Raw genomic sequence first — 27,595 nt, forward strand, 5'->3', positions numbered from 1 at the left:
CCTACAAGGACTGGCACCATTATTTTAAGTCTCCGGAGGAGGCGTGGGCCTTTGTTCAGGCCGAGAGGTTGGACACAGATTGAGGGTCGGGACGGGCGACTGGGGACTGCGGTTGATATGCTATGTTTATTTTTGCTTCGAGGGGGGGGGCCTTTGTATTGCTCTGGGTTTCTTTTCTTTGTGTTTTTTCTCTTTTGGGTCAGTGAGGGTGGCTGGGGGGGTTGAGCACTGTCTTGGTTGGGGGGGCTCTTCGAGGTGAGATGGGGCCCCGCGGGGGCGGGGAGGGGGAGGCCCGAGTCAGGGGTGAGGGGACCGGGCTTGTAAAAGGAGCTGCACCAGAGGTGGCGGGGCCTGGTGGATGGGAAGCGCGGGCTTTTTCCAGTGCTGAAGACTGAAGGGGGCAGGGCCAGGGCGGGGAAGCAAGGGTTGTTTCCCGCGCTTAGAACAGAAGGGGGAGGGGGAGAGCCTATGGATGGGGACGGGAGAGGAGGGTGTGCCACACAATGGGAGGAGTTGAAGGAGAGGCGGGAGTGGCCTGGGTCAGCTGACATGCGGAAGTGCAATGGGGGGAGTAAATCAGCTAGGATGGGTCCTAGCCCGGGGGGGGGGTGATCGAGTTGCTGCTGCTATGGTCAAGGAGGAGCTGGAGCGAGTGTGGGGGGGTCGATACGGGGGTATGCCACTGTGGGGAACGGGCCGGGTGTGGGGTGCGGGCACGTGGCTGGCCGAGGGGTCATGGCTAGTCGGCGGGGGAGGGGGGCGGGTAGCCCCCTGATCCGGCTGATAACCTGGAATGTAAGGGGGCTGAATGGGCCGGTTAAGCGGGCCCGCGTGTTTGCGCACCTGAAGGGGCTCAAGGCGGATGTGGTTATGCTTCAGGAGACACACCTGAAGGTGGCAGACCAGGTAAGATTGAGGAAATGGTGGGTAGGTCAGGTGTTTCACTCGGGGTTGGATGCCAAAAATCGAGGGCTGACGATCTTGGTGGGAAAGAAGGTGTCGTTTGAGGCGTCGAGCATTGTGACAGATAATGGCGGTAGGTGCATAATGGTAAGTGGTATGTTGCAGGGAGAGAGGGTGGTACTGGTCAATGTGTATGCCCCGAACTGGGACGATGCGGGTTTTATGCAGCGTATGTTGGGTTGGATCCCAGACTTGGAAGTGAAATGAAAATGAAAATCGCTTATTGTCACAAGTAGACTTCAATGAAATTACTGTGAAAAGCCCCTAGTCGCCACATTCCGGCGCCTGTTTGGGGAGGCTGGTACGGGAATTGAACCGTGCTGCTGGCCTGCTTTAAAAGCCAGCGATTTAGCCCAGTGTGCTAAACCAGCCCCTGGGGGGCCTGATAATGGGGGGAGAGGGAGAGGCTGGTGGGGGAGATGGTGACGGTAGACAGGAAGTATGCGGAAGAGCCTGAGGAAGGATTGTTGAGGAAGAGGCGCAGCCTCCAGGCCGAATTCGACCTGGTGACCACCAGGAAGGCGGAGGTGCAGTGGAGGAAGGCCCAGGGGGCGGTCTACGAGTATGGGGAACAGGCAAGCCGGATGCTGGCGCATCAGCTTCGGAAGCAGGACGCAGCTATGGAGATCGGGGGAGTTAAGGACAGGGGAGGGAGTGTGGTGCGGAGTGGGGTTGGCATCAATGGGGTCTTCTACGAGGAATTCTACCGATCAGAGCCCCCAAGGGAGGAGGGAGGGATGGGCCGTTTCCTGGACCAATTGAGGTTTCCAAAGGGGGAAGAGGGACTGGTGGTGGGACTGGGGGCCCCGATTGGGCTGGAGGAGCTGATCAAAGGGATAGGAAGCATGCAGGTGGGAAGGCACCGGGGCTGGACGTTTTCCCGGTCGAGTTCTATAAAAAATATATGGACCTATTGGGCCCGCTGTTAGTTAGGACCTTTAATGAGACAAGGGAGGGGGGTGCTATACCCCCGACGATGCCCCGGGCACTGATCTCCTTGATCCTGAAGCGGGACAAGGATCCCCTGCAATGTGGGTCTTCCAGACCGATTTCCTTGCTAAATGTAGATGCCAAGATGCTGGCGAAGGTCTTAGCCATGAGGATTGAGTGCCACAGATCATCCATGAAGACCAGACGGGGTTTGTGAAGGGGAGACAATTGAACGCGAATGTGCGGAGGCTTTTGAACGTTATCATGATGCCGGCGAGGGAGATAGTGGTGGCGATGGACGCTGAGAAAGCCTTCGATAGGGTAGAGTGGGGGTACCTGTGGGAGGTGCTGAAGAGGTTCGGGTTTGGGGAGGGGTTTGTCAGGTGAGTTAGGCTGTTGCATGAGGTCCCGATGGAGAGTGTGGCCACAAATAGGAGGTCAGTGTACTTTCGGTTGCACCGAGGGACGAGACAGGGGTGTCCCCCCTGCTCTTCGCACTGGCGATTGAACCCCTGGCTATGGCACTGAGAGAGTCGAGGAACTGGAGGGGGTTGGTGTGGGGTGGGGAGGAGCATAAGGTGTCGCTTTATGCGGACAACCTGCTGCTGTATGTGGCGGACCCGGTGGGAGGAATGCCAGAGGTAATGAGTATCCTTCGGGAATTCGAGGACTTTTCAGGGTACAAGCTCAATATGGAGAAGAGCGAGCTGTTTGTAGTTCAGCTAGGGGACCAGGAGAGGGGGATTGGCGAGCTCCCACTAAAAGGGCGGAGGAGCTTCAGATATTTGGGGGTCCAGGTGGCCAGGAGCTGGGGGGCCCTGCATAGGCTTAACTTTACAAGGCTGGTGGAGCAAATGGAGGAGGCGTTCAAGAGGTGGGACGCGTTGCTGCTGTCCTTGGCGGGTAGGGTGCAGTCAATCAAAATGACGGTGCTCACAAGGTTTTTGTTCCTGTTCCAGTGCCTCCCCGTGTTTATCCCGAAGGCTTTTTTCAGGCGGGTTAACAGTATAATGGGGTTTGTGTGGGCGCGAGGGACTCCGAGGGTGTTCCTGGAGCGGAGTCGAGATAGGGGGGGGCTGGCGCTGCCCAACCTCTGTGGGTACTACTGGGCCGCCAATGCAACAATGGTGAGCAAGTGGGTGATGGAGGGGGAGGGGCTGCATGGAAGAGGCTGGAGACGGTGTCCTGTGTGGGTACGAGTCTGGGGGCACTGGCAACGGCGCCGCTGCCGCCAAGGAGGTATACCACGAGCCCTGTGGTGGTGGCGGCCCTCAAAATTTGGGGCAGTGGAGGCGCCATGGGGGGGAAGTTGGGGTCTCGGCGTGGACCCCATTATGGGGGAAACCACCGGTTCGCCCCAGGAAGAACAGGTAGAGGGCTTTCGGGGTGGCACAGGGCAGGGATACGAAAGTTGGGGGACCTGTTTGTGGACTGGAAGTTCGCGAGCTTGGGTGAGCTGGAGAAGTACGGGCACCCCCCGGGCAACACCTTCAGGTACTTACAGGTTAGGGCGTTTGCCAGACTGCAGGTGGTGGAATTCCCGCGGCTACTGCCACACACAGTACAGGACAGGGTGCTCTCGGGGGGGGGGGGGGGGAAGATCTCGTAAACTTACCAGGTGATGCAGGAGGAGGAGGCCTCGGTGGTGGAGTTGAAAGGTAAGTGGGAGGAGTTGGGAGAGGAGATCGTAGAGGGGACGTGGGCAGATGCCCTAGGGAGGGTGAATTCTTCCTCATCGTGCGCGAGGCTCAGCCTCATACAGTTTAAGGTGCTGCACAGGGCACACATGACCGGGACAAGGATGAGCCGGTTCTTTGGGGGTGAGGACAGGTGTGTTAGGTGCTCAGGGAACCCAGCAAATCACACCCATATGTTCTGGGCATGCCCAGTGCTGGAGGAATTTTGGAAGGGCATAGCGAGGACGATGTCGACGGTGGTAGGATCCAGGGTCAGACCGGGCTGGGGGCTTGCAATATTTGGGGTGACACAGAGCCGGGAGTGCAGGAGGCGAAAGAGGCCGGAATTCTGGCCTTTGCGTCCCTGGTAGCCCGGCGAAGGATTCTCCTTCAGTGGAAAGATGCGAGGCCCCCAAGCGTGGAATCCTGGATCAGCGATATGGCAAGGTTCATTAAATTGGAGGGTGAAATACGCCTTGAGAGGGTCGGTACAAGGGTTCTTTAGGCGGTAGCAACTGTTCTTAGACTTTCTGGCAGAACGATAGACATTGGTCAATGGCAGCAGCAGGTTGCGGGGGGGGGGGGGGGGGGTTACTTTATTATTGTTTATGTTGTTTACACTGGAGGGTCTGTATACACCTGTTGTGTTAAGTCGGGGTGTTAATGTTAATTTATTATTTATGTACAGGGGTGGGAGGGGTTTGGGGGTTGCTTTCTTTAGATTGTGTTTTGTACTTAACCCTGTTGGGTTCTTTCTCATTTTGTTATTGATATTTTATGAAAACCTTTAATAAAAATTATTTTTTAAAAAAAATTCTTAAAGACCTTGATTAGGGATAGTCAGCACCGATTTGTGAGGGGTAGGTCTTGCCTTACAAGTCTTATTGAATTCTTTGAGGAGGTGACCAAGCATGTGGATGAAGGTAAAGCAGTGGATGTAGTGTACATGGATTTTAGTAAGGCATTTGATAAGGTTCCCCATGGTAGGCTTATGCAGAAAGTAAGGAGGCATGGGATAGTGGGAAATTTGGCCAGTTGGATAACAAACTGGCTAACCGATAGAAGTCAGAGAGTGGTGGTGGATGGCAAATATTCAGCCTGGATCCCAGTTACCAGTGGCGTACCGCAGGGATCAGTTCTGGGTCCTCTGCTGTTTGTGATTTTCATTAATGACTTGGATGAGGGAGTTGAAGGGTGGGTCAGTAAATTTGCAGACGATACGAAGATTGGTGGAGTTGTGGATAGTGAGGAGGCCTGTTGTCAGCTGCAAAGAGACATAGACAGGGTGCAGAGCTGGGCCAAGAAGTGGCAGATGGAGTTTAACCCTGAAAAGTGTGAGGTTGTCCATTTTGGAAGGTACAAATATGAATGCGGAATACAGGGTTAACGGTAGAGTTCTTGGCAATGTGGAGGAGCAGAGAGATCTTGGGGTCTATGTTCATACATCTTTGAAAGTTGCCACTCAAGTTGATAGAGCTGTGAAGAAGGCCTAAGGTGTGCTAGCGTTTATTAACAGGGGGACTGAATTTAAGAGCCGTGAGGTGATGATGCAGCTGTACAAAACTTTGGTAAGGCCACATTTGGAGTACTGTGTACAGTTCTGGTCGCCTAATTTTAGGAAGGATGTGGAAGCTTTGGAAAAGGTGCAAAGGAGATTTACCAGGATGTTGCCTGGAATGGAGAGTAGGTCTTACGAGGAAAGGTTGAGGGTGCTAGGCCTTTTCTCATTAGAACAGAGAAGGATGAGGGGCAACTTGATAGAGGTTTATAAGATGATCAGGGGAATAGAGTAGACAGTCAAAGACTTTTTCCCCAGGTGGAACAAAGCATTACAAGGGGACATGAATTTAATGTGAATGGTGGAAGATATAGGGGGGGATGTCAGAGGTAGGTTCTTTACCCAGAGTAGTGGGGGCATGGAATGCACTGCCTGTGGAAGTAGTTGAGTCGGAAACATTAGGGACCTTCAAGCAGCTATTGGATAGGTACATGGATTACGGTAGAATGATATAGTGTAGATTAATTTGTTCTTAAGGGCAGCACGGTAGCATTGTGGATAGCACAATTGCTTCACAGCTCCAGGGTCCCAGGTTCGATTCCGGCTTGGGTCACTGTCTGTGCGGAGTCTGCACATCCTCCCCGTGTGTGTGTGGGTTTCTGCCGGGTGCTCCGGTTTCCTCCCACAGTCCAAAGATGTGCAGGTTAGGTGGATTGGCCATGATAAATTGCCCTTCGTGTCCAAAATTGCCCTTAGTGTTGGGTGGAGGTGTTGACTATGGGTAGGGTGCTCTTTCCAAGAGCCGGTGCAGACTCAATGGGCCGAATGGCCTCCTTCTGCACTGTAAATTCAATGATAATCTATGATTAATCTAGGACAAAGGTTTGGCACAACATCGTGGGCCGAAGGGCCTGTTCTGTGCTGTATTTTTCTATGTTCTATGAATGAATTTGAGCTTGGTAATATGTCAAGAGACTTCGACAAATTGGGCAGCATTTGGCACAGTGGTTAGCGCTGGGACTGCAGCGCTGAGGACCCGGTTGCGAATCCGTGTGGAGTTTGCACATTCTCCGTGTCTCTCACTCCCACAACCCAAAGATGTGCAGGTTAGGTGGATTGGCTATGCTAAATTGCCCCTTAATTGGAAAAAAATAAAATAATTGGGTACTCTAAATTTAGAGACTTCGGCAAAGATGACTGAACAGAAATCCCATTCTGTGCCAATTTATTTCCCTCAAATGTCTATGCAATTTCCTTTTGAAATCATCTCTGCTTCCAGCATCCTCAGAGGTAGTTAGTTCCAGGTCACTACCACTTGCTCCCAAGTCCTTGTATCATCAGTTAATGAGAATTAAAACCTATCTTACACACCTAAATTTTGTCTCAACCTCCTTTGCTTCCAAGAACAACCCCAGCATCTCCCAATTTAAAAGTTGCTAAAATCCCACATTCTTGGGAGCCTTTCAGTAAATCATGCAAGTGTAATGCCAGAATTGGATTCTAAAATGCTTAACCAGAGCTTTATAAAAATTCAGCAAAATGTATCATTCATGAAGTCCAAGATCCCCTATGCCTTAACGCCTCTCCTAGTATTTTATGTCCTGTGACCTTTAACCATCTGTGCATATGCATACCAATTAGCAGCAGTAGGCCACTAGCCTCCCCAAGCCTGCTCCACCATTCAGTAAGATAATGGCAGATCTGATTTTAGCCTCAACATCCTCATTTCCAATAACCATCATCCTTGTATATCAAGGTAGATTTACCTTGCCTATTCAAAAACTGCTTCACACACAGAATTTTATTCTTCGGTCTTAAATGGGCAACCCCTGGGTTTAAATTTTCCCACAGGAGGAGACTCCTCCAGATCTTATGCTTCCAAGTTGCCTCTTACTCTAAAACCACCACTGGATACAAGCCTACCCTATCCAACCTTTCCTCACGGGAGTACAAGTCTAGTAAGTCTGCTCTGAACTGCTCCCAATGCAAACCTTCTCTGAACTGCTCCCAAAGCATCTACAGCCTTCCCACCAACGCCCTCTATAACTGAATTGTGTTTGAGCTATATTAGCTTTCCCAAATTATTTGCTGTACCCAAATAACTGAAACACAAGAGTTCCTTAGTACTGTGCCATTGTCTGTATTGTTTCTCCTATTAAAATGCATTATTGCACTTCTCTAAATTCCTTCTGCCCCTTGTCTACTAGTTGATTAGTATCTAGTTGATTAGTATAATTCTACACATAATTGCTACATGTCAATGTTTGGTGGGAAATTTTGCTGCATTCCAATATCCAAGTCAATCCAAAAGAAAAGGAAACAACCGTCACTCAAAAAGACAACATTTACCGTTCCTCTGCTGACAAACAACTTTTAAATTGCTCTTGTAAATCGATGGGCACAGAGCAGGAACAAGTGGTGCCTCAAATGCAGGTTGTTAAAGGGAATCTGCTCAGTTTCAGCACAGAAGCAGCATCCTTTCTGGCAATTAAGAAGCTACTGCACCAGATCAATAATAACTAAGTTTCTGTGGTCCAATCACTAATCCAGTGTAGATCTTCAGATTGTCCTGAAAAGAAAAAAAATCTAGTCCAGCTATGGTGAAAGGTTGAATGAAACAGACACCATTATATCATTCAATGACAGCCATGTGAACAGTCAGGTCAGAAGACCCATTCTTCACTCCCAAAATAACCTGCAGTACCTCTTGTTGTTTACCAAAATGTGCTCCAAAGCAGCACATCATTAGCTTTGCCACCAACAGTTGATAGCATAGCACCTAGGGTTAGTTATTTCATTAACAGTGTTTTTGCAAATGGTATATATTTATCCAATATATCTAGTTTCTACTGCAAGGTTAACTTCAAGACAAACTTCAAGACAAACCGTACTCTACTCCCCCTCAAAAAAAAAACAAAGCCACTGTTCTGTTGGAATTGTAAAGAACCTCAAAAGGAAACCTCTCCTATAACAATATAACAGAGAAACCACTCCTCCTTTGAAAATATACAAAGGACAAATGGAGTCTCAGGGGAGGGAAGGAGGAGGAGGAGGAGAGGGAGGAGGGAGGGAGGGAGGGAGGGAGGGAGGGAGGAGGGGGGAAGGGAGGGAGGGGGGGAGGGAGGAGAGGGGAGGGGGGGAGGGAGGAGAGGGGGGGGGGGAGGGAGGAGAGGGGGGGGGGGGAGGGAGGAGAGGGGGGGGGGGGGGGAGGGAGGAGAGGGGGGGGGGGGAGGGAGGAGAGGGGGGGGGGGAGAGGGAGGAAGGGGGGGGAGGGAGGAGGGGGGGGGGAAAAGGGAGGGGGGGGGGAAAAGGAGGGGGGGGGGGAAAAGGGAGGGGGGGGGAAAAGGGAGGGGGGGGGGGAAAAGGGAGGGGGGGGGGAAAAGGGAGGGGGGGGGGAAAAGGGAGGGGGGGGGGAAAAGGGAGGAGGGGGGGGAAAAGGGAGGAGGGGGGGGAAAAGGGAGGAGGGGGGGGAAAGGAGGAGGGGGGGGGGAAAGGGAGGAGGGGGGGGGGAAAAGGGAGGAGGGGGGGGGGAAAGGGAGGAGGGGGGGGGAAAAGGGAGGAGGGGGGGGGAAAAGGGAGGAGGGGGGGGGGAAAAGGGAGGAGGGGGGGGGAAAAGGGAGGAGGGGGGGGGGGAAAGGGAGGAGGGGGGGGGAAAAGGGAGGAGGGGGGGGGAAAAGGGAGGAGGGGGGGGGGAAAAGGGAGGAGGGGGGGGAAAAGGGAGGAGGGGGGGGAAAAGGGAGGAGGGGGGGGAAAAAGGGAGGAGGGGGGGGGAAAAGGGAGGAGGGGGGGGGAAAAGGGAGGAGGGGGGGGGGAAAAGGGAGGAGGGGGGAAAAAGGGAGGAGGGGGGAAAAAGGGAGGAGGGGGGGGAAAAAGGGAGGAGGGGGGGGGAAAAGGGAGGAGGGGGGAGGAAAAAGGGAGGAGGGGGGGGAAAAGGGAGGAGGGGGGGGGAAAGGGAGGAGGGGGGGGGAAAGGGAGGAGGGGGGGGAAAGGGAGGAGGGGGGGGAAGGGAGGAGGGGGGAAAGGGAGGAGGGGGGGGAAGGGAGGAGGGGGGGAAGGGAGGAGGGGGGGGAAGGGAGGAGGGGGGGGAAGGGAGGAGGGGGGGGAAGGGAGGAGGGGGGGGAAGGGAGGAGGGGGGGGAAGGGAGGAGGGGGGGGGAAGGGAGGAGGGGGGGGGGAAGGGAGGAGGGGGGGGGAAGGGAGGAGGGGGGGGAAGGGAGGAGGGGGGGAAGGGAGGGGGGAGAAAGAGGGGGGGAGAAAGAGAGGGGGGGGGAGAAAGAGAGGGGGGGAGAAAGAGGGGGGGGGAGAAAGAGGGGGGGGGAGAGAAAGAGGGGGGGGGAGAGAAAGAGGGGGGGGGAGAGAAAGAGGGGGGGGGAGAGAAAGAGGGGGGGGGAGAGAAAGAGGGGGGGGAGAGAAAGAGGGGGGGGGGGGAGAGAAAGAGGGGGGGGGGGGGGGAGAGAAAGAGGGGGGGGGAGAGAAAGAGGGGGGGGAGAGAAAGAGGGGGGGGGGAGAGAAAGAGGGGGGGGGAGAGAAAGAGGGGGGGGAGAGAAAGAGGGGGGGGGAGAGAAAGAGGGGGGGGGGAGAGAAAGAGGGGGGGGGAGAGAAAGAGGGGGGGGGAGAGAAAGAGGGGGGGGAGAGAAAGAGGGGGGGGAGAGAAAGAGGGGGGGGAGAGAAAGAGGGGGGGGGGAGAGAAAGAGGGGGGGGGGAGAGAAAGAGGGGGGGGGGAGAGAAAGAGGGGGGGGGGAGAGAAAGAGGGGGGGGGGGAGAGAAGAGAGGGGGGGGGGAGAGAAAGAGGGGGGGGGAGAGAAAGAGGGGGGGGGGGAGAGAAAGAGGGGGGGGGAGAGAAAGAGGGGGGGGGAGAGAAAGAGGGGGGGGGAGAGAAAGAGGGGGGGGGAAGAGAAGAGGGGGGGGAAGAGAAGAGGGGGGGGAAGAGAAGAGGGGGGAAGAGAAGAGGGGGGGAAGAGAAGAGGGGGGGGAAGAGAAGAGGGGGGGAAGAGAAGAGGGGGGGGAAGAGAAGAGGGGGGGAAGAGAAGAGGGGGGGGGAAGAGAAGAGGGGGGGAAGAGAAGGGGGGGGGAAGAGAAGGGGGGGGGAAGAGAAGGGGGGGGAGAAGAGAAGGGGGGGGGAGAAGAGAAGGGGGGGAGAAGAGATTGGGGGGGGGGGGGGGGAAAGAGAGATTTGGGGGGGGGGGGGGAGAAAGAGGAAAGGGGAAGAAAGGAAAGAGAAGACCCATGCTGAAACAGGGAGAATGTGTAAGGACAGTGACCCGGGGTTGGGATCGCAGCAGTGCTAACCACTGCGCCGTCTTGCCCTTGCTTTTCCCATCTGGTTGGGATTTTAAATATCAGCTTGTTTACTGTACATCCATCATTTTGGGCCTTGTTAATCCAAGTGTTACAAAATTAACTTCTTACTCGATGTATTGTCCTGAGCAGACAAAACCTTGAACAAGTGAGGGACCATAAATTATATTCCATTTCCAAAAAATGAATGCAGACTCAAACAGAATTGACAGGGAAGTACAGCAGTGCCAATTTACATCAAGTCACAAACCTAGCTTGTCTTTGTATTAACTACAGGATCCAACAAGGAAAATAACCAATCTCAATGTCACTTTTCATTTAAATGGGGAGGCAAGACAACTGTTGAGGCACAAGGCAGGACAGACATCAGAATGTTGGAGTAGTAAAAAGCCTATTGACAATGTTAAAGGACTTCTCTCCTGTAATATTGTTAATCCTACTGAGGAGAAGCGATCCCAAACTACTCTGCTCCGATTTATACTTCATCAGCACAGGCAGCACGGTAGCGTTGTGGATAGCACAATTGCTTCACAGCTCCAGGGTCCCAGGTTCGATTCCAGCTTGGGTCACTGTCTGTGCGGAGTCTGCACATCCTCCCGTGTGTGCGTGGGTTTCCTCCGGGTGCTCCGGTTTCCTCCCACAGTCCAAAGATGTGCAGGTTAGGTGGATTGGCCATGATAAATTGCCCTTAGTAACCACAATTGCCCTTAATGTTGGGTGGGGTCACTGGGTTATGGGGATAGGGTGGAGGTGTTGACCTTGGGTAGGGTGCTCTTTCCAAGAGCCGGTGCAGACTCGATGGGCCGAATGGCCTCCTTCAGCACTGGATAGTCTATGATAATCTTGTTAAGCAAAGTAAAAGATCAATTTTATTTCAGAATGAAAACACACCCCCACCCCAAAAGCCACAATTTAAAATGGGATGGCTGTGGAACGGATATTTATAGCAATCAGGCACAGGCTTTGGTCCAGCAGTGGCAAAAAGCTAAACAGTATTTACAGTGATTTCAGAAAAAACGAATTTAAACATATTCTTTTATTTTGCAACATATGCTCAATTGTGAACTTAGTTTGTCGCTACAGACGTCATGTAGTTTACCAGTACTGCCAATTTTACAGAAACTCAGCATCAACTGTGCTTCACAGAAGTGTGATACCTTTACAGTTGTCTATTACTAGTTTTTAAAAACTTGGTGACTGCAACAGTTCTTAAGAATTACGATTGCTGCCAGTTCTGGTTTGTTCAGTCAACTTCTTCCATCCGTGATGTATCATCATCATCACCTTCTAGTGGTGGCATCTCTTCTGTATTTGTTGGGCCTGCATCCTCCATGACGGGATCTTCCTCATCAATACCTAAAGGAAAGAAAAGGCAGTTTCCCTTCTTCAATAAAGCTTAGAATAATCACTAGCAGCTAGAAACCAAAGTTGTTAAAATTTGGATTAGTGTTTGCAGAGGTTTTAAAAAGTTCAGATGGTTATGGCTCCCATAAAGACTAATACATTTGGTCAAGATGCTTACCAAGTCCAAGTTTGATCATCCTGTAAATGCGATTAGCATGTGTCTGCGGATCTTCCAATGAAAAACCAGAGGACAGCAGTGCAGTCTCAAAAAGAAGAATGACAAGGTCCTTCACGGACTTGTCATTTTTGTCAGCTTCTGCTTTCTGCCTCAGCGTTTCAACAATTGGATGATCAGGATTGATTTCCAAATGTTTCTTAGCTGCCATATAACCCATTGTGGAATTATCTCGAAGTGCTTGAGCCTTCATGATTCTTTCCATGTTGGCAGTCCATCCATAGGTGCTGGTAACAATGCAACATGGAGAGGCAACTAAGCGATTGGAAACAGTTACCTGGGTAAAAAAGATGAATTAATGAGTGCAATTACAGAATGAAAACAGAACAACCACAGGAGACCATTTAGCCCATTGAAATATCTATGGATAGCTATTTCAGTCAACTGAGTTAGTACCACTGTAGCCAAGCTCTTCCATCAAATATTTATCCAGTGCATTTACAAAGTTACTACTGAAGGGCTTCCAGTAAATGCATTCCATGCAAACTTCTGACAATCACATCAAGTCAGTCATTAGATTAATCTTTGCTTCAAGAACGGTTTTGCCCCTGCTACCATTTTGGCAAATCTTTGCATTTTCTCAAAGACCTTTACACCCTTCCAAGTATGAAGCCCATGAATGGGCACAATAGACTAGCTGGAATGGGTCTTGTTTGCATGGTTCCGTTATTAATCCCTCCCCACCAAAAAAGTTGACATGTTATAAAAAGATTGACACCCTGTTCACCTGCCGCACAAGTCGAGCCTGCTCTGCCATTCCAATATGATTATGGCTGATAGTCTCAGTCTCAACCACTTTCCTGCTCTGCCCCCACAACCCATTGCTAAATCTATGTCCTCCTTAAAATTTACTCAGTCCTGGCATCCATCACATTCTTGGGGGGGGGGGTTAGTGAATTCCACAACTTCACCACCCTTATGGAGAGAAATAATTTCTCCTCATCCATTTTTAAATCATCTGCTACCCACTCATCCTAAATACATGACCTCTTCTTCTAGATTTCCCCACAAGAGGAAGCATCCACTCCAAGTTTACTTTGTCAATACCTTTATCATCTTATATACCTCAATTAGATTTCTTCTCATTCTTCTAGAGTATAGGCCTAAACTGCTCAACCTCTTCACTCCGGAATCAATCTAGTGAACCTCCTCTGAACTGCCTTAAATGTAACTATATCCCTCAAATAAGACCAAAAAAGTGTACACACTTCAGGTGCAGTCTCACTAATGTCTTGTACAGTTGCAGCATCACGTCCCTACTTTTATACTCTATTCCTATCGCTATAAAAAGGCCAAAATTCCATTTGCCTTCCCCATTACCTCCATGCTACACCTAGATCCCTCTGCACCAAAGTAGTAAGTTGCCTTTCCAGTTTTCCAACCAAAATGTACAAACTCAATTATCCATATTAAACCCTGGCTCACTCACCTAACCTATTTGCTCCGGGGCTCACTCACTTAACCTACTTGCTCCGGTTTCCTCCCCCACAGTCCAAAGATGTGCAGATTAGTTGGATTGGGGAAGCTAAATTGCCCCTCAAGGAGAGTTTATAGGGCAGGGGATGGGGCCTAAGTCGGGTGGTCTTTCGAAGGGTTGGTGCAGATGGGCTGAATGGCCTCTGTACTATAGGGATTCTATGATATCTGTAACTTTTTATTTCTTTATTGCAATTTACTATCCCACCTATTTTAGTGCTAATTCTGCAAATTTGGCTATAGTAAAAATAAATAAAACAACATTTATTGTCACAAGTAGGCTTACATTAACATTGCAATGAAGTTACTGTGCAAAGCCCCTAGTCACCACATTCCAGTACCTGTTTGGGTACACAGGGAGAATTCAGAATTCTCAGCTGGTACAGGAATTGAACCCACTTCTGGCTTTGTTCTGCATCACAAACCAGCTGTCTAGCCCACTGAGTTAAACCAGCCCTGTACCTTTTATCCCTGCATTCAAGTCATATATCTTCAGCTTTACTCTCCCTCAAGGAGGAAAGTTTAATTTTTTTTCTGCAATCATTCACCTCAGCACACTTGTATTCCATTATTCATTGAACATACTTTTTCAATTTTCTTCTCCAAGATGTCTTTCATAATCTTGCACAGATTTTCAAAGTTTGCCTTCTTTTCTTCCTGCTTCTTTTTCTCCTCTTCATCTTCTGGAAGCTCCAAGCCCTCCTTAGTTACGGAGACTAAAGTTTTCCCATCAAATTCTTTCAACTGTTGCACACAGTATTCATCAATTGGCTCAGTCATATAAATCACCTCCAATCCATGTTTTCTTAACCGTTCGACAAATGCAGAGTTGGCTACTTGGTCCTTGGTTTCACCTGATTAAAAAAAAAATACATGCATATATTGTGCTGAATTTTATTTTAGAAATGGCTATATTTGTTGTAGTAAGGTTATTAAAAACCGGTTTAGAATACATACAGCCAGTAGGTTGGCTAAAACAGATTACGGGGTTGTAAAAAGGGGAGGTAATCATGATTTTTAAAATGTACTTGTTTTACAGGTAGGTTAATGGAATATTGATTTGAAGATTCCTGGGGTATAGATAATTTAAGAAGATTGTTTTGGTCCTGGCTAACCAGGTCATGGGGACATCTTGTGGGAGGAGACAGAGGAATGCCTTATGCTCAAGGTAGGGTAGAAAAGATGTAATTAAGGGAGAGGCCACGTCTGTCTATAGGTTTGAGTTTGCCATTGGATTGAAGTTGAACAGAAGTGTCAAGATCACGCCTGAAAAGATTATCTTCAAGGTCTCTACGCAGAGAAAACCAAGCAAATCTGAAGTGGCCTTTCAACTATATTGTTTGCTTAATTGAAATGTATACTTTTCCTCAGTTTTGCAAATAGTTAGGTTCCAGGCATGAGATCCTACATTTCAGAAGTAATTTCACCAGGGAGATCCTATGTTTCAGAAATCATTTCACAAGTGTAGATTTACATACCAGTAATGTAATAGATATGCTTCTGGTGGTCTTTCATACGGGAAACATAATCTTTCAGAGATACCATTTCATCACCAGTCACAGAAGTATGGTACCGGAGCAACTCAGAAAGTTTCTTGCGATTTTGAGAATCTTCATGGATTCCAAGCTAGGGTGAGGTGGAAAGAGGTTGAAACAGTCCTGCTGGCATGTATTTGTGCACAACAAAAGTCAGTATTATTTTCATTGCACTGGTTAGATGTGTGAATAAGCACCACAAAAAAAAAAAAACCAAAAGTGGTCCCAGAATATAAAGAGGAAAGCACTTATCCAAACTGGACCAATTTTTAAGCTTCAGACAAAAGCTCTAGAAAAAAAGTGAAGATTGTGATTACCAGCAGATTCTAAAAGGTCATTTACACAAATATTTGATTTTGTAGTGGAATACCTTGATAGAAAAGAGTGAAAACATTTGCCCAAATGTTAAAGGTGGGCAATTAAAAGGTCCCTTGAATGCATACCATCATGTAAAGCTTCAAGTGGAAACACTTGGCAACCTTCTAGATTTCAACATGCAAGCAGAGAAGCACCCCCACTGTTTTTAAGTTTAAAGAAAAACACCTGCACCTACTAAAAGGGGTCAGTTATTTAGCAGTATTAAAATCTAGGCAGAAATCGGGCAACATTGGCACAGTGGACAGCACTGTTGCCTCACGGCACCGAGGTCCCAGGTTCGATCCTGGCTCTGCGTCACTGTCCGTGTGGAGTTTGCGCGGGTTTCGCCCCCACAACCCAAAGATGTGCAGATAGGTGGATTGGCCACGCCAAGTTACCCCTTAATTGGAAAAAATTAATTGGACACTAAATTTTTTAAATCTAGGCAGAAGCACAACATCTTTCTCTAAACAGTTGAACACCTACGTTATTGAACTAGTGGCAAGAAAAAAAGCTTTCCCTTTGCTAGCTCCACAATGATCACCTTGAGGTTTTTGGAAAATTGCTCATACAACTTCTTGTAGTTTTCTTGGTCTTCAGATAATTCTATGAAGAGCTCCAAGCATTTCTTGACCAGATTTTTACGAATAACTTTTAGAATCTTGCTTTGCTGCAACATTTCACGGGAAATGTTAAGGGGCAAATCTTCTGAATCCACAACGCCCTTAATAAAATCTTGGGGTAGAAAACAAACATTTAAGAAAACTTGCAACTCTAAATGAGAAACTACATCCACCCAATAATCACAATAATTTGTAATACTTACTGAGATATTCTGGAATGAGTTCTTCACAATTATCCATAATGAAGACCCTGCGCACATATAGCTTAATATTGTTTTTCTTTTTTCTGTTTTCAAATAAGTCAAATGGTGCTCGTCTTGGAGCGAAGAGTAATGCTCTAAACTCCAGCTGGCCTTCAACAGAAAAATGCTGTAAAAATATTTGCGATTAGTTTGTTGTATACGCAATTGAAGTCAGTTTATCATTAAGCAGTGAACAAACAACATTACACGTACTTTTACTGCCAAATGTTCCTCCCAATCATTTGTCAGGCTCTTGTAGAATTCTCCATACTCTTCATTGGTAATGTCTTCAGGATTTCTTGTCCAAATAGGCTTGGTCTTGTTCAGTTCCTCTTGATCTATATATTTTTCCTTAATTTTTCTCTTTTTCTTCTTGTCACCTTTCTTTTCATCTTCTTCTTCATCTGATCCAACATCTTCAATTTTTGGTTTATCATCTTCTTCTGCCGCATCCTCTTTCTTCTCTTCTTTTTCTTCTCCTTCATCGTCACTGATCTCTTTATCCCGTTCCTTCTCCACCTGATTTTTTAAAAAATAGACAAATTGAAGAAATTTTCTGGATTAGATTAATTAACACAAATATTCAACATCACTGACCAAAATTGCTGCCATGCAAAATACCGAATTAAGAAACAGACTTACAAATAAAGTAATAGGGTAGCCAATGAACTGGGAATGTTTCTTCACAATTTCTTTTACTCTCTTTTCTTCTATGTATTCCATCTGATCTTCCTTCAAGTGCAATATTACTCGAGTTCCACGGCCAATTTCTTCACCTTAAAGATAAATTAAACCCAAAGTAGCTATTATATCTTTGCATTATGCAAATGAAAGTGGTTTTTAAAAAAAAATATTGGACACGAAATTGGCCGATTTCTCTGGTACGAAAGTGGTGTTATCTTTAACTATAAAGATCTTGCAATGTCACTTTTCATTTTGTGTAAGAATGGAGATCAGTATTCCAAACATATTGAACTAGGTCAACAATTAGAACAAGGGCAGCACAGTGGCGCAGTTGTTAGCACTGCTTCCTCGTGGCGCTGAGAACCAGAGTTCGATCCCGGCCCACTGCACATTTTCCCCATGTTTGCATGGATCTCACCCCCACAACCCAAAAAGATGTGCAGGGTAGGTGAATTGGCCATTCTAAATTGTACCAAATTGGAAAAAAGTGGATACTCAATTTAAGAGACTCAATAGTGTCTGTAATTAATCTACACAATTACTTACCATGGTCTAGTCTCACTGTGAAAGATCCTCCAGCAGATGATTCCCACACATACTGATCATCATCATTGTGCTTAGTGATGACTGTTACCTTTTCTGCAACTAGATAAGCAGAATAGAAACCAACACCAAACTGCCCAATCATTGATATGTCTGCACCAGCTTGCAAGGCCTCCATGAAGGCTTTTGTTCCAGACTTGGCAATGGTACCCAAGTTATTAATGAGGTCAGCTTTGGTCATCCCAATACCAGTATCCTGAAGAGTCAAAGTGCGCAACTTGTGATCTGGGATAATGTCAACCTTCAGTTCTTTGCCAGAATCCAGCTTGCTTGGATCAGTTAAACTTTCGTAGCGAATTTTATCAAGCGCCTAAAAACAAATTGTAGAAATTAGGAAAGCAAGGAAACACAATTCTGGGTACATGATTAAAAATGGAGGAAAAAATTAGACTATGACAATGGCAAATGACATAAAAATAAGCCTTCCAGGTGGTGTTCCATGCTGAAATATAGAAATCATTCAGCCAATTGTTTGAGACAGATCTTTAAATTAACCTATTCAGGCAATCCATTAACTTCACCCTCAAAAGCATATTTCTTTTGAAAAGACACTATTGAAACTGTTCACATGTTTTCATGTTGTGTATTCCAGGTCTTAGAAAATCTCTTGCATCTGGTCTTCTCTGGCTATCAAACTGTACCCCCCGCATTTACTGCATCAAACCCCTAATTAAGCATTTCCAAGAGGATATATCAAACATAGCATGAATTGCTACACCATAGATTTAATAAGTGCTGGGCCCCATCATTGCTAAAAAAAACATTTCCATGCACATCCCGACTTGGCTAGTTAGAAGTCAACAGAACAAAAACATTTTTTTTTGCCACTTTGTGTTACTCCACAGATCCAGGGCATGCAGTTGACACAGTTATTATTCATTTGAACTTGATAATACATCTGCAGACTATTTGATTATTAGTTCAAAGCTAAATTCAATCCAGAACGGATATGTTGAAGTAGCACTCTTATGAGCATGTAGTTGGGGGGGGGGGGGTCAACCAAGTCACAGGCCAAATCTTGTGTCTATTTGGGCCAGCTTGCCAGTAAAGAATGTGATGCCAGTAAAGAATGTGAAACCAAACATGAAACAATTGTTTTTACTCTTGGGAGCCTGGATTCAGATTTGATGTTGAAAAATCTAAATGTTCTGCTACTCACTTGTAAGCATCTATTATAGAACAAAATTGGGGGGGGCTGGATTTTTCGGCCATGCCTGCAACAGGCGGAACGTGGACCATGTAAAAGGTCTGTTGATCTTGGGTGGGAATTTCCAGTCACCAGCAGGCGTGGCCATAAATCCTGCCCTGGGTCAAAATCCAGTTCTTATATGGGTCTCAGTGCATACTACCATCACAAGACTTTAAAACAGTCAATGGAACATTGTTTGGAGTATAGTGGCATTGCTAGTCATCGCCCATCCCTCAGCCTCAAATTGATATGACTTCTGTCACAATGCAATCAATTAAACATTTTGATGCAGTGATGGAGGAATAGTGACAAGGTGTGCTACATCCCCACCAGCTAACCTACACCTACATCAAGTAGGCTGGGTGAAAATTTTACAGCTAGGACACTTTGCACGGCGGAAGGAAATCCATCACCTATTTTGGCCTGGATAGTATCAAGCATCAGTATTGTTGAACATATACCACACGCCTGACAGATAGTGTATGGAGGTGCCTTGGGGAGCTACGCAGTACAGATAACCTGCTCTGATAACCACCTGGCTGGTTCAAAGTTTAGTATTCACTGGCTGTGGGTGCATACAAGCTATACAATTTTCAAATTACCTTCCCAAGACTACCTCAATCCAGAAAAATGAGCACCTGTTGAGACATATAGTTGGATGATCTACTGCAGTTACTCGAATCTAATAACAAACTAGAGACAAATACTAGACTTTAAAACTTGGTATTGTTTGCTTGCACTGGGTCAGCAGTATCCCAAATTGTGTATTAATGTGGAGGAGTATTATTTATGGTACTTCCCAGAACTCCACCACGAGGGTCCACAGGAATATCTCTATGGCATTGTCACTATTTATTGCATGGATTAATCAGTCAGTCAGGTGTCAGTACAGATGAAGGTTATGGCTGATTTGAATGACCCTTTTGTTACTACCCAAATGTATCAATGTTCTACTTTGTTGATTTCAAGCTGCTACGGTTTGACAAGGTCATTCATGGAAGACAGATCAGATGCCAGAGTCAATGTTATCTAAAGCATCATGCTTCAGATTCCATGTTAACGGATTCTCTCCTCAGACCCAGTTTTCCCCCGGCAGCATAGAAACAAAAATGCACTGGACCCAAAGCGGTCTCAGATGACATGAAAGCAAAGGATTATGGTCAATAGGCATTGGTGGCCAAAGACTATTTCAAGTGGGTGTTGCATGGCTCAGTAATGGATCCCTGTAAACTTCTAGTCATATGGTTGAAGGCAAGGTAGAAGGCTGCAGGAAGATACAAATGGATTGGGCAGAAAATTGATAGAATGCATTTGGCAGGACAACCAAGGCAATAGAGACCAATAAATGTATTCCACAGATGCTTTAAAGTAACAGAGGTAGAGAATATGGTCAAACTGAGGCCACGGTCAAGAGTATGGAGCACTAGACTACAGCTGAACAGTTCTGATCTCATTACAGAAAGGATGTGATTGCAATGTTGGCAAGAGAAAGAAGTGGATAGGCTGGGATTGTTTTTGAAGATGCAGAGGGGAAGTTTTATTGAATTAGTGAGGACCAAATATGAATAGAAAGGATTAGGGTTTTGATAAGCAATTGATTAGGGAAGAGTTCAGAATTTTGACCCAGGAATCTGGAACTCAAGGCTGGAAGGGTTGTAAAGCCAGATACCTTAAATCGCATGTAAAAATATTCAGACGTGCACCTGAAGTGCTGGACCAAGAACTACAAGATAGAATTACTGGATAGCTCTTGGTCAGTATGGATGAGGGTAGAATCATGAGGGATGGGAGTTATACCTCGCACAAAAAGGAACACGTTGATTGTTGGGGATAAAGTAGTTCCGCAGGATACTGTCAGGCCCAATCATCTTCAGCTTTCATTCGTGACCTTCACTGCAGCAGGTCAGAGTGGGTATGTTTGATGATTTGCACATTGTTCAATACCTACAACTCCTCAGATACTGAGCCGGTCCATGCCCATACACAACAAACCCAGGACAATATTCAGGCTAGGGATGATAAATGGCAAGTAACATCTGAGCCACACAAAAATACCATACAATGACCATCTTCAACAAGAGAAACCAACACTATTCAATGGTGTTACCATTGACCAGAAATTGAACTGGACCAGCCATTAAATACTATAGCTACAAGAGCAGGTCAGAGGCTAGGATTTATATGGGAAGTAACTCACCTCCAATTGTCTATACAAGGCAGAAAAAGAGTGGGATTGACATTTGCCTGGGTGAATGTAGCTCCAACACAAGAAACTCAACACCTTCCAGGACAAAGCAGCCTGCTGGATCATCACCATCAGCATTCACTCCCTCTTGAACTGACACAAGGCAATAATGTGTACCGTCTACAAGATGTACTGCAGTAACTCGCGTCTTCTTTACACCATCTTCCAAATCATGCCACTATCATCTAGGAAGACAAGGGCAGCAGATGCATGGAACATCTCCATCACCTGCAAGTTTCCCTCCAAGCCATTCATCCCAACCCGACTTGAAAATTATATTGCCATTCCTGGGTCAAAAGCCAAGAAATCCCCCAACAGCACTGATGTACCTACACTATATGGACTGCAGCAGCTCAACACCACCTTCGGGAAGGGCAATTAACATGGGAAATAAAACCCTAACCAGATACCCACATTCCAGAACTATAATATTACACTGTTATACCTGATCTAATTCTAGATTATCCAGTATAACTGAGCCAAACATAGACCTTACTTGAGCAAAGCTACCATTGTGAAAATAGGGAACACAAACCACCCCCCCCCCCCTTCCATCAGATGGTCTTCCCCAATGAGGGTTGCACTGGCCCTTTTGAGGTTTTAGTTAAACAAAATGTTGTGGTTGCAGAGCATTGCAGGCAGAGTCAGTGTGGTTGCACTGACACTGAATGGATGATCTTCATTCCCTGCTAAGATCCAAAGGAATTGGCAATACACATGGCATGCGAATAGAACATGATTGGAAATATTAGTATGCGGCGATAAGTAAATTAAGTGATCAACTAATCAGTGTTTGGCCAGTTGGTTGGAGGAGACAAGTGGACAGAGAGAACCCCCAGCTCTTGTTCTGGAATCATCAAGTGCAGTGCAAAGATACAAATGCAACAGTTTGAATAGTTGGACAAATTACAGAACCATTGACAATACAGCACTCCTTCAGTGCTACATGGTCAACTGTACCTCTGCATTAGCATGGAGGAAGAACTTTTGAGAGTTCAACTCCCAATCCAGAGTTCAATCTAAGTAAACTTGGTGAGCAAACTCTCAACACGCATTCAGGGACAAGATGCAGTTTCCTGATGGCTTCAATATTGCCAACAAGTTGTAGTTCATCACAAGGTTGTCAAGGCTCCCCAATATAAACCAGAAAAAGCAAAGTTATACAGTCAGTGTACTCTGCAGTAATGGCAAAAATGTGATGGGACCATGCACTAACTAACAGCATGCTAGCTATCAGGGTTAAAAGATTCCTCATGGTAAGAAATGGTTCCTTACAAGATGTTGTAATACAACTAGATGTATATACAGTTACCAGTTCTGGACAGAATAAACCAAACATCAGCTGCCAGGGAACGGACAACCTCACTACAAAGCTGTTACTGGCTTTTTAAGTTTAAAAAGTGGAGTTTAGAAATAAAATCAACGCTTAATTTTGTTATGTTGAGAAGAAGAAAATAAAAATAAAAATCGGAGGATCGTTAGTGGCTGAATGTCCAGATTATCGCGGGGTGCCTGTTCAGCAAGCGGTTTGGATAACACCAATGGGATACTACTACCTTTTACTTTCACAAGGAATGCTTCCAGGAATAGAGTGGCATTGGTGAAGAGCTGACATGGACCCAACAGCCCTCTTCTAGTGCCTTAATGATTGACTGGGCTGCAGACCTTTGGTGATTAGGTCTGCTCGTTACTAGCCTCATTGGAATGATGGTCCACATAGGTGGCTATTTGCTAGCCTAAAAAAGTTAGGAAAGATGGCCTTTTCCAAAAATGTTCTATCAACATTCCTCCACCAACATCTTGGGAGGGGTTCATTATTGGACAAGACAAACAAAACCCATGGCTACTAGAGAAGATCAGAGTGGGCATCATGGTTAAGTGGCTGGCTTGAAAATCCCAGTTTCTCCACCCAAGGCATAGAATTTACAGTGCAGAAGGAGGCCATTTCCCATCGAGTCTGCACCAGCCTCGGAACGAGCACCCCACCCAAATACACACCTCCACCCTATCCCCCGTAAACCAACCTAACCTTTTTAGGACATGAAGGGAAATTTAGCAGAACCAATCCACCAAACCTGCACATCTTTAAGACTGTGGTAGGAAAAATGTGGTAGGAAATCGGAGCACCCAGAGGAAACCTACGCATACACGGGGAGAACTTGCAGACTCCGCACAGACAGTGACTCAAGCCGGGAATCGTACCTGGTACCCTGGAGCTGTGAAGCAACTGTGCTAACCACAGTGTTACCCTGTAGCCCAGCAGTTTCTGAAAGTTCCTCTTTTTTTTTTAAAAAAAAAAGGATACTGTACAGGTCGACATGATCTCTACCCCTCCATCACTGGGTCTAAAGCCCAAAACCTCCTGAGCACCCATACAGTGCGCTAGTTCAGCAAGATCCATTATCAAGGGAAACTGGGAACCTAGGAACAAGGCACTGGTGTGGTAACTGGGTGGGAGGGGGGTTCACAGTAACTTCATTGCAGTGTTAACGTAAGCCTACTTGTGACACCAATAAAGATTTATTACTAGTCTTGCCAGCACAACATACAGTAAGTTGCTCGCACATGGTAATTTTCTGCAAGCACAAGAAAATAAATCCAATCTTGACCAGGTGATGGCAGTTAAATCCCCTAATTTAGTCCAAGGAGATAGCAAGTATATACACCATCAAATCAAACAAGACTTGGATCCATCTTATGGTAGAATCAGACTTCACAGGAAAAGCCCCGAAGCACAGTGGTTAGCAGTATTGCTTCACAGCACCAAGGTCCCAGGTTAGATTCCAGCTTGGGTCACTCTGTCCAAGAGTTCTCCCAGTGTCTGCATGGGTTTTCGCCCACAAGTCCCAAAGACAAGCAGTTGGTAATTGGACATTCTGAATTCTCCCTTCATGGATCCAAACAGGTGCCAGAATGTGGAGACTTTTTGCACAGCAACTTTATTGCAGTGTTCATGTTATGCTTACTTGTGAGATATATATATATATATATTCAAAGATGCCAGATAATGCTTGGAATGCGAGCATTAGCAGGTGATTAAATCTTTACAGATCCAGAGATGGGGTAACCCCAGGTCAAAGAGGTGTGAATGGTGTCAAGCCAGGACAGTTGGTAGGATTTCACAGGCCAGATGGTGGGGGATGAATGTAATGCGACATGAATCCCAGGTCCCGGTTGAGGCCGCACTCATGTGTGCGGAACCTGGCTATAAGCTTCTGCTCGGCGATTCTGCGTTGTTGCGCGTCCCTTCCAGTCGGGGAATTCCAGAAGGGAATGTTCCCTTCCAGTCGGGGAACACTTCAGCATTCAAGGGCATTCAGCCTCTGATCTCCGGGTAAGTGTTCTCCAAGGTGGCCTTCAGGACGCGCAACAACGCAGAATCGCCAAGCAGAAGCTTATAGCCAAGTTCCGCACACATGAGTGCAGCCTCAACAGGGACCTGGGATCAGGTGAATGAAGAGGTCTGTTCCAGAAACACATCACCTGCTAATGCTCACATTCCAAGCATGGTCTGGCATCTTTGAATCTGTCTATCTATATGTTTCTGGAACATACCTCTTCATTCACCCAAGGAGCAGCGCTCCGAAAGCTAGTGACATCAAAACAAACCTGTTGGACTTTAACCTGGTGTTGTAAGACTTCTTACTGTGCTCACCCCAGTCCAACGCCAGCATCTCCACATCGTGTTAATAAAGATTATTGTAATAAAAAGACTAGTGACTTTCTTGTCAATGATTGGACTTATAATTTAAAAAAAAAAAAATCTTTGTCACAAGTAGGCTTACAATAACACTGCAGGGAAGTTACTGTGAAAGTCCCCCTAGTCACCACACTACAGCACCTGTTCAGGTACATGGGAGAATTCAGAATGTCCAATTCACCCAAGCACATTTTTCAGGACTTGTGGGAGGAAACCCACAGATAGTGACCCGAGCCAGGTCCTTGGCACTGTGAAGCAACAGGGCTAACCACTGTGCTACCACCCTCTTACCATAATCTGAGCCAAACTAAGCCTTAAAGCATATTAATTGTGGTTTCAATATAGTGACAGATCGTACTTTTGCATCTTGTTCATTTTAGCAAGTCATATAAAAAGGTTATCATTCTTTCATCAAAGTTTAAAAAAAATAATCCAAAACATGAATGCTTCTCATTTCAGATACTAAGAAGCCAGACGTTGGGAATGTCTAAGTGAATGGCATTCATTAGTCTATTGTGGAGTACACTCTTCGTTGAAGGTAGTTGTTAACATGCTTCCCAGCAATTTCCAGAACAATCTGACAGTACCAAGCAATTTCCAGAACAATCTGACAGTACCACCAGATGTTGCGAAGTAGCTACAAGTCATAAAATGCCTCACTGTAGCACCTCAGAAAATAACACGAACGACACTAAAAAAAACTTTATTAAGAGTGCCAAAACCACGTGGAAAGTCAGATCGGGATAACAAGTCACTTGAAAAATGACTTACATCAGAGGAATTGGAAATGAGCTCTCTCAGAAAAATCTCTTTGTTGGAATAAAATGTATTGATGATCAAAGACATCAACTGAGCAATTTCCGCCTGAAAGGCGAAGGTCTCGGTGTCCTCCTCCATCGGCATATCCTGCATAGCTACCGGAGTTTCTTCTGGCATCTGTCGTTCATGTAACACAAAAAAGAGAGAGAAAATAAAGACACCCAGTAAGGTTCGATGAACAAGCAAAAAGGCGACGAGACGCAATCATTGAATGGAAACGGGGCAGCAAGTAGTAAGGATAATTGATTTTGGTGATGGAAACCCAGTGACCCCCCCCCCCCCCCCCCAAATACAACAACCTGACTCCACCCACTGGAACAAGCTTCTAGAAAAGTCTCGGGGTTACCAGACAGCTGAGCGCGGTAACAGCGCTCGACAATGAGGAATCGTTCGAGGAAAATCAGTCCTTCCCCCCCCCCCGCCCCCAAATATAGATTTGGACTTTTCGCCGTTAAATGACAAACTGCGTGAATTAAAACCCGACATCGTTCCAAACATCCACCCTCCCAGTCGGTAAACCGGCTCGACGATTTGAAACCACGATCGAATCAACGCAACCCTTTCGTGTCATTACATTTCGTCTATCCAATATTTGGAATCAATCGCGCGGAGTTAGTTACGGAGATGGACATCGTTGAGCATCTCTCTCAAACTTTTACCTTCCTTCAAGGGACGCTCGCGCCCCGAGGTTTTTGAACGCCGCCTGCTGCTACCCGACGTGCGTGCGCGCGCACCCACCCAACTCCCCACAGCAGCAGCGTCTCTTCGCTTATGCGGGGCGAAAAGACGGCGAGGAGACTTTTATAGGGCGCCTCGACTTGGCCGAAGCTGAAGTTCGAGAAGCATCTCGAACCTTGGCGCTGATGGACGGCGGCGTCGACCAACGGGAAGTCGCAAGCGGCCGGTCGGATGGGCCAATCAGCGATCTGAAGACGGGGGTCTCTCGCGCGCGCGCTGGCAATGCGGAAAGCCCCAGGGCCGCGCGAGTTGCTGGAATTTTCTCAGCCGTTGTGAGGCGAGGGCGACTTGACGCCTCCATCGCCGACCCAGCTGGCGGAGGGGAGGGCCGTCTCGCAACCAAACATATCATGTTGAATATGGAACGGCGTTTCACAATTTTGTTGTTTTGAATTTGGATAACCATCAAAAACCCCTGTCTCGCTTATCGTGGTTAAAAAAAGACGTTTCCTTCACGTATCAGACAATTCATTTGTTATACAGGCTGTGAAAGTGAGTAAAGCGTTGTTTAATTGGTGGTCCCGATTAGTCCTTCTACTCCAGCTTTAAAACAAAAAATTAAAACATGAAAATATAATCGATTCTTCTCCCCGTCGGATTGAGTGTCCCAGCCGACAGCTATCCTGCTTGAATTTAATGCACGAATTCCTGCAGCTCTATGATGTCCACTGGCCACGAAAGTTTTAAGCGCTTTCTAAATACCACAGGTGACGAGGGGAGGAGGATGAGAATATATTTTGAACATACGTTGCCGCGCCAATTGAATGTACTTTCATCGGGGTGGCAATGCAATGCTTTTCATTTCAGATTCTGGAACATTCTTTCAGGAGACAACACTCAGTATGAGGAGCTCCGACAGTGTAATTCATATGATTCTGCTTTTTCCCGTCGGGAGCGAGCCTTCCAGTGTTCAATTACACAACATGTAAGCAAAACCCAAGGTGACAATAACCATTCCCGAGAATAACAGCTGAAGAATTAAGTAAAGAAATTAAGTATATTATGCAATAAAATTATGTTTTTAAAAAAACACTGCTCCTAATACACCGCAAAGGTGGGTTATATTAAAACCAATACGCCTGTAACTATGCACCATTTTGAATATACAAACCTCTCAATTATCCCATTTGAATTTTAGGTGTCCAGGTGGAGAAATGATTGGAAACACACCATTCCTATACAGAAATTGAGAAATATCTGATTGAAAAAGGATTCCATTGACAGACCAGTTTTACAATAAGTCCATATTTGGGCAAATATTGTAACACATCAATCATCACCATTGTACCTACTGATCATATCAGAACACTTAGCAATTAAAATGAGAATCCAGGGCGGCACGGTGGCGCAGTGGTTGCACTGCTGCCTCATGGTGCCGAGTACCCAGGTTCAATCCCGGCCCTGGGTCACTGTCTGTGTGGCGTTTGCACATTCTCCCCAT

The 27,595-nt window shown here is 46.7% G+C and overlaps 1 protein-coding gene across 2 annotated transcripts; it reads right to left on the reverse strand.

Annotated features, from left to right (window-relative positions):
• Positions 1-11,385: 11,385 nt before the first annotated feature.
• On the reverse strand, positions 11,386-26,247 carry LOC140403113 (heat shock protein HSP 90-alpha). Of its 2 annotated transcripts, none has more exons than XM_072490747.1 (11): positions 26,076-26,247; positions 25,369-25,533; positions 17,407-17,773; positions 16,819-16,952; positions 16,390-16,695; positions 16,138-16,303; positions 15,856-16,046; positions 14,898-15,045; positions 14,005-14,273; positions 11,887-12,220; positions 11,386-11,720 (listed from the first exon to the last, which is right to left on the reverse strand). In XM_072490747.1, exons 2-11 carry the CDS (start codon positions 25,531-25,533, stop codon positions 11,608-11,610), a joined length of 2,193 nt encoding a protein of 730 aa, XP_072346848.1. In that variant the 5' UTR covers positions 26,076-26,247; the 3' UTR covers positions 11,386-11,607. The 2 variants fall into 2 exon arrangements, with proteins under 2 accessions (XP_072346848.1, XP_072346856.1); XM_072490755.1 differs by having other exon boundaries at positions 25,991-26,169.
• Positions 26,248-27,595: the final 1,348 nt, after the last annotated feature.

The sequence above is a fragment of the Scyliorhinus torazame genome, chromosome 2 (genome assembly GCF_047496885.1).
Source record: "Scyliorhinus torazame isolate Kashiwa2021f chromosome 2, sScyTor2.1, whole genome shotgun sequence".
Taxonomy (NCBI): domain Eukaryota; kingdom Metazoa; phylum Chordata; class Chondrichthyes; order Carcharhiniformes; family Scyliorhinidae; genus Scyliorhinus; species Scyliorhinus torazame.